Consider the following 6,832-nt stretch of genomic DNA (forward strand, 5'->3'; position numbering starts at 1 on the left):
TGCTATACTGCACGTGGTAGCTACATTTTTTGCTTTATCTTTGGTATTATCAATATTTCTAGACATAGCTCACTGACCACTACTCCAGACTGATTTTGTTTCAGTAGTTCTTTGAGCCGAGACATGAAGCTGTCTGTTCAAATAAATTATATCCATCTTTTAAATTATATCAAAGGTCCTGCTTTTTTTCTGAAGACAACCCAGATCGCCCTGGCTCATGAGTATCTTTTCTGCTTCAAAAATCCTACACTTATTTGACATTCTTTATATAGTACCTTTTTAATTATTTAGCTTTTTTCATATTAAAATGTAAGAGACGTAATGGTAGTAAATAGTATAATATTTCATCAAGTCCTATGATCCTAGTTGATACTTCAGCAAGTCCTGAAACAATGCATTGTGCATGGTAAGCACTCAATAAATGTTCGTTGATTGATTAAAGATGGTTATGGCAAAGGGCAAAAGAAATGAAACAATAAATTTACATTTATATGCTAATTGAATGATTTAAGTAGTACAAAAGGAATTAGTGAAGAGAGAGATTAATGTAAAGGAGGGCTTTCATAGGAATACGGAATTTATAACCAATGACAGATTAGGGAAAAGAAGGTGAATGTGATAGGAACCCAATGTAGAGAATACCATCATTATGGTGAGCTGCCTTACGTACTGGCCTATCACTGTGTTAAAAAGTCACAGAAATGTTAGACTTGGAGGGGTTACTTACTATCACTTACCTTAGCCTGTTTATTTACAAATGATGAAACTGAGTTCAAGTAGTGAGTGGTGTTTGGAGGGAAATGGGAGAAAGGAATTAAGTTTGCACTGGCTTAGGGCTAGAACTTGATCACAACTCTTCTGATTCGAAATGCAGTTTTCTTTCCACCACTCCATGAACCCTGAAAAGTTAACATGGCATGGCCAATGATCTACAAATACCAACAAAATAGAATTTTGTTTGCTATATTACATTAGCTCTATCCGTGTTTAGAGTCTGCAGCCTATATCTCTTTTCTGGTCTTGTCCTTATTCTACCATAATCCTATCCAGCTTTGTCATTGCTTCTATCCCCTGGGCTGAGCTGCAAAAGCTGGATATATTTAGAGGTTCTGTATTATCTTCTTCTTTTTTGAGGTAAAGATGACTATAATTTGATAAAACTGCACCAGCATGAGGCTAAACATGTGAGTTAATGAAATTGATAGCATTGCATTTAGGAGGCAATAAACTAGTAAGGAAAATAGAAAGTCACCAGAAATTGCCTGAGGTTTGGGGAACTCCATGGGCAGGAGTAACAAGTTGAAAAGGAGAAATCAACGAGTTCTTTCCTATTTCCTCCTTCTTTTCTCATGTTATTCCAGAGTTTTCCTAGCCTGCCTCTATAATCCTTTTTCTGATTTGGCATTTATTTTTGCATAATCTTCTCTTATCAAAACCTGGAGAATTTTAGAGAGGCTGAGAATCAGTCAGAAGTAGTGCTTTGTGACAATGAGTTATTGCCTGTTTTCTACTACTACAGGTTAAGGTGTTATATAGAGGTGTATTGGCTGTGTGTGGTAAGGTAATTTTTTTTTCTAAAAATCTGAATTTAAGCTGTCAGTGACTCTCCACAAAGTTTGATTTCCTCTTTTCTCTCTTTTTCAGGTAACTTTAAATTCAATTCTGCTGTCAGAGGCAATGGATGGGTGCAATCACTCTGTGGTGCCCGAGTTTGTGTTCCTAGGACTTTCCGATGCGTGGGGGATCCAGCTTCTCCTCTTTTTCTTTTCCACCATGTTCTATGTTGCAAGCCTGATGGGAAACCTCCTCATTGTGTTCTCTGTGACCTATGACCCTCACCTGCACTCCCCCATGTACTTCCTGCTGGCCAATCTTTCCTTTCTTGATCTGGGAGGTTGCTCTGTTGCAACCCCCAGAATGATTTATGACCTTTTCAGAAAACACAAAGCAATCTCCTTTGAGGGCTGTATAACCCAAATCTTCTTCATTCATGCCATTGGTGGCACAGAAATGGTGCTGCTCACAGCCATGGCCTTTGACCGATACATTGCTATATGTAAGCCTCTCCACTACCTGACCATCATGAGCCCACGAATGTGCATTTTGATTTTGATTACTTCTTGGATCCTTGGCTTCATCCACTCAGTGGCCCAGTTGGCTTTTGTTGTAGACTTGCCCTTCTGTGGCCCCAATGTATTGGACAGCTTTTACTGTGACCTGCCTCAGCTCATTAAACTTGCTTGCACAGACACCAATAGACTGGAATTCATAGTCACAGCCAACAGTGGACTCATCTCTGTGGGTTCCTTCTTTATACTGGTCATTTCTTATATCTTTATTTTGGTCACTGTTCAGAAACACTCTTCAAGTGGTTTATCCAAGTCCCTCTCCACTTTGTCAGCTCATGTCACTGTGGTGGTTTTATTCTTTGGGCCATTGATCTTCTTTTATACATGGCCCTTCCCCTCATCACACTTGGACAAGTTTCTTGCTATCTTTGATGCAGTTCTCACTCCTTTTCTGAATCCAGTCATCTACACATTCAGGAACAAGGAGATGAAGGCAGCAATGAAAAAACTTTGTCATCAGTTTGTGAATTACAGGAAATTGTCCTAAATACTCTAAAAATATATATATACTCTAAAGATATATATGTATATACTGTATTTGATGATGATAAAAAAATCATGAAAATTTTAGAGCCCTATTAATTTCATGTGTGAGGTTACATTTAGGCTTCCACCATGTTGTGTAGTACTGTAATAATTAAGGACAGAGGGAGCTACCACAGGAACCTTCTATGTTTCAGACACTGTGTTGTGTGTTTTGTGTACATTATTTAGTATTCAATAGAACTCTGTATTATGAGTATTTTTATCTTGATAAATATTTTTCTTAAATTAGGAAATGCTTTGTACTTATTTTCCTAATAATTATGTAAAATTTCAAACCAAAGCTGATTTTCACCTTAGTCAGCACTTCTCATTGTCTTATTCCTCAAGTGGTGCCAAACAGAGAATGTATTCAACAACTCAGTGTTGTATGTTAGCATATTATGCCCTTTAACACTTGCTTTGAATGGATTAATCAGATTTCTCTCAAACTATTTACCAAACTGCCATAATATCTCATTTTTTTTCTCTTAGCTTAGTGTCTGTTTCCTATTTTCCTACATTCTTAGGTTACCTAGGGAACAATTGATGATATAATAGAATCAAGAAATTTTAGAATTGGAATTTGGGAGACAGTTTGTTCCAATCCATTCATTTTTTTAGATAATAATATTCGGGCACAGAGATATTAAATGATAGACTCAGCATGGGAATCAAGTCTCCTCACTTTTAGGTTAATACATTTTTGAAAAAATTGCTAGGCTCACTTGTTGATTTGGATTCTTGAAGTTTCCACTAAGAAGTGACACCAGAGAGGTGCCCTTTTTGTTGGTATTAATTTCTTATGCTTATTTGCTCTTCCCAAGTTCTTTCTTTATTTTCAGCCCAATGAGAAATTTCTTGAGCCAGGTCCTGGTTATTTTAATATTAGATGATTATACCATCAAACCCTGAACTTTTCATTCATGGCTTTTATTGATGTCACTTCCTGCAATATCCATAATTAAACCATATTCCTCTGTTTTTATTGCTTTCTGCTTTAATGAACGTAAAGGGCATTCATCGTCACTTTTATTAATAACCAATAAAGGCACTTTTTTAAGCAAGCTTCAAGAGTTTCAGCATGAACATTTCTGTATCCCTTTATGTACTTCTATTAGTGGATTATGGTATCCATGACTGAAGAGCTGGAGTACTTTAAAACTTTGGGAAACTCAAAGATAATATAAGTCAGAGGTAAAATCATTCTGATTTATAAACAAATTAAGCTATTGACAAACTATTGATAAACTAATTAAAAAACATTATAAAATTACACTAATGCTTATTTATTTTAAAAAGTCATTAAAATTTTTCACATGTATAACATATCCTGGTAGATTAATTGTTTTGATAGATCTTTGAAATAAAATCTTTTTCTTAAACTACGGACAGATTTCAGACTTCTTTTATGAAGTTATTTTACTTTTTATATTAATTTTTCTTCCTATTTTGACTTTTTTGAAAATTGTTTAATAATTTTTAAAGTAAATATTTATTAGAAAAATTTTATAGTATCTTTACATTAACTTAATCAGAGAGAAAATTTTCTTTCTGGCAAAATCAGACTTTTTCTAAGGATTGTCCTATGTATCAAACTGTTCCTTTTCCCAATTGGTAAGCTTTATTTATTCTTCTCTTTCTCCTGATGAACCCAGGAAGTACCGCTTTGAATAGCCTTACAAGCATTCTGTGGATTCCTGATTTTCTCTTTGACAAATGGAAATTTAAAAGCACAATCATTCCAAATCAAATTTGGCACATTCAGGTCAGATTTATCATCACTCTGCTTGCTCTTAACCTTTTCATGTATAACCCCAGTTGCAACTTCTATATACAGCTTGTTTCTCATCTATCAGTGTTCTCACAGCACTTTAAAAACCTATTCAGTGCTTTTGTCCAACCACCACCACCAGCACCACCATGAGTATTTATTCATAATGGTTTGATAGGTACTATCCAAGTTCTTTTTTTTTTTTTTTTATCCAAGTTCTTTACATATATTAACTTTAATTCTCATAACAGTCAGGTAGGTAATATTCTCATTTCATAGATGAGGTAACTGAGGTACAGGAAGATTAAGTATCTATCCTAGTGACACAAGCTGGTTAATGGAAAAGCTGGGATAGGAATCCAAGTAGTCTGTGCACCAGCATCCTGCTCTTAACCACTGTACACCACTACGTCCAAAACCTATTGGATCCCTGTGACCTGTACTTTTAAAGTATGAAAATGTTCTTCTCTGTACATTAAACACCATAGTACAAGAAACACAAACCATGCATCAATTAAACAAAATATAATGCTATTCAAGATTTGAATTCTGTCATTGTATTAAAAAAAAACCCCAAAACTAAAACTCAGTGCCATCGAGTCGATTCCAACTCATAGCGACCCTAGAGGACAGAGTAGAACTGCCCCATAGAGTTTCCAAGGAGCATCTGGCAGATTTGAACTGCGGACCCTTTGTTTAGCAGCCATAGCGCTTAACCACTACGCCACCAGTATATCATTAAAATATTCCTCTATTTGCCATTCAAAGAAGAAATTCATGTAATAAAATAATCTTACAACCTTTTCACGTTCAAACACAATTTTGCATTAATGGTGAACAGTGTGTCATCTGCTTTTTGGAGATTTTAGTTGCAGATAGAGGTATCTATTGGAAAAGATGGACGCCTGAGCAGACATCTTACCGGGTTCTGTCATTCCAGGAAGAGGATGAACCACCTTTAATAGTACTCTTTTATTGACAGCTGGCAATGATTGAACAAATGATGCACTGCTTGTTGATTCTATACTGTTCAGCTCCTCCAAGGTACTCCAACGAAAGCTTACAGAAAATGAACACTAAGCTCCAAGCACAGCTCCATGTGGCATATGCAAAACCCTTCCTCCTTAGAAAATATATTTAACTAGTAGGAGCTTTTCCTGAGGTGGTTTCTGCATCATATTAGCATCATCTTAACCCAGTAATAGGTGTTGAAATAATAGATGGTGGAGTCTTGGTGGCACAGTGGCTAAGTGGTTGCTAACCAAAACATTGGCAGTTTGAATTCACCAGCGGTTCCTTAGAAACTCTATGGTGCAGTTCTACTCCGCCCTATAGGGTCACTGTGAGTCAGAATTGACTAGATGCCAAAGGGTGTAATTTTTTTTTTTATTCCAATATCTTATGGACAGAAATTTATTTCTTTAACTTTGTGCATCTGTTGACTTTTCAAGAGTATGGCTGAGAACCGAATGGTTCTAGAGAAGATGCTTTTAGTATTCCACTGGGACAAATTAACCTTAGAGAAATGTTTTGGCCGACATGACAATGGTACAATTGTATCAACTTTGTATGATATGAAACTCATGATTTCAATAAAACAAATCCATTGCCACCGGTTTGATTCTGACTCTTACTGATCATATAGGACAGAATAGAACTGCCCCATTACATAGTAAAAAAAAAAAATACATAGTACACAGCCAAAAAAAAAAAAAAGAGAAACGAACAAAAAACATTGAGACAGAGTAATATCTATTATTGCTTTTATTTGTTTTGTGAATCCTGAAATAAGTATGAATAGAAAGAGGTAAGAGGAGACTTGAGAAATTTCTAATTAATAATTAACTAGAGCTGACATTACAGTATTGGAAGACAGAACAGTTATCTAGAAATTCTACATGGACTTTTTTGGTTCATTACAACCTAAGAAGACAATCTCTACTTGCTTGCCTAGAAGCTTAATTTTCTCAGCATGTCCAGAAGCAGCCTTTCTTGGAGAGAATAACTTCTGATAACCAAACTCATTGGGTACTAACGTATAGCCCCTTATTTATTTTTATTTATTTGTAATAAGAAAACAATGCCAAAGGGGATCCTATGCTGAAGGCCTCTGGCTAGTTCTTTCTCTCATTCTTGGAACAGTGATGTAGAAACTTTATAATCAGAAGGCTGGGTTTAGTTTGATAATCTCAATAACTCAAGGCATTAAGCAGTATGCAAAATCACCTGATATATGTCAGTGGAGATACAAAGATGAACAACATATAATACCAGATTTCTGTCTGGTAGAAGAAAGAGGAACATGGAAACTAATTATTGCAATATAGCATGATAAATGCCATAAGCAATGAATATCTGTATGTATGTACCTATCTATATTGATAGTTCAGTAGTGACAATATCTACC

General features: G+C 35.5%; 1 protein-coding gene across 1 annotated transcript; it reads left to right on the forward strand.

Annotated features, from left to right (window-relative positions):
• Positions 1 to 343: 343 nt before the first annotated feature.
• LOC100656655 (olfactory receptor 4F15-like) lies at positions 344 to 2,616 on the forward strand. Its single transcript, XM_010602080.3, has one exon. It carries the CDS (start codon positions 1,678 to 1,680, stop codon positions 2,614 to 2,616), a length of 939 nt encoding a protein of 312 aa, XP_010600382.2. The 5' UTR covers positions 344 to 1,677.
• Positions 2,617 to 6,832: the final 4,216 nt, after the last annotated feature.

Source organism: Loxodonta africana, chromosome 10 (assembly GCF_030014295.1).
Source record: "Loxodonta africana isolate mLoxAfr1 chromosome 10, mLoxAfr1.hap2, whole genome shotgun sequence".
NCBI classification, from domain to species: Eukaryota; Metazoa; Chordata; class Mammalia; order Proboscidea; family Elephantidae; genus Loxodonta; species Loxodonta africana.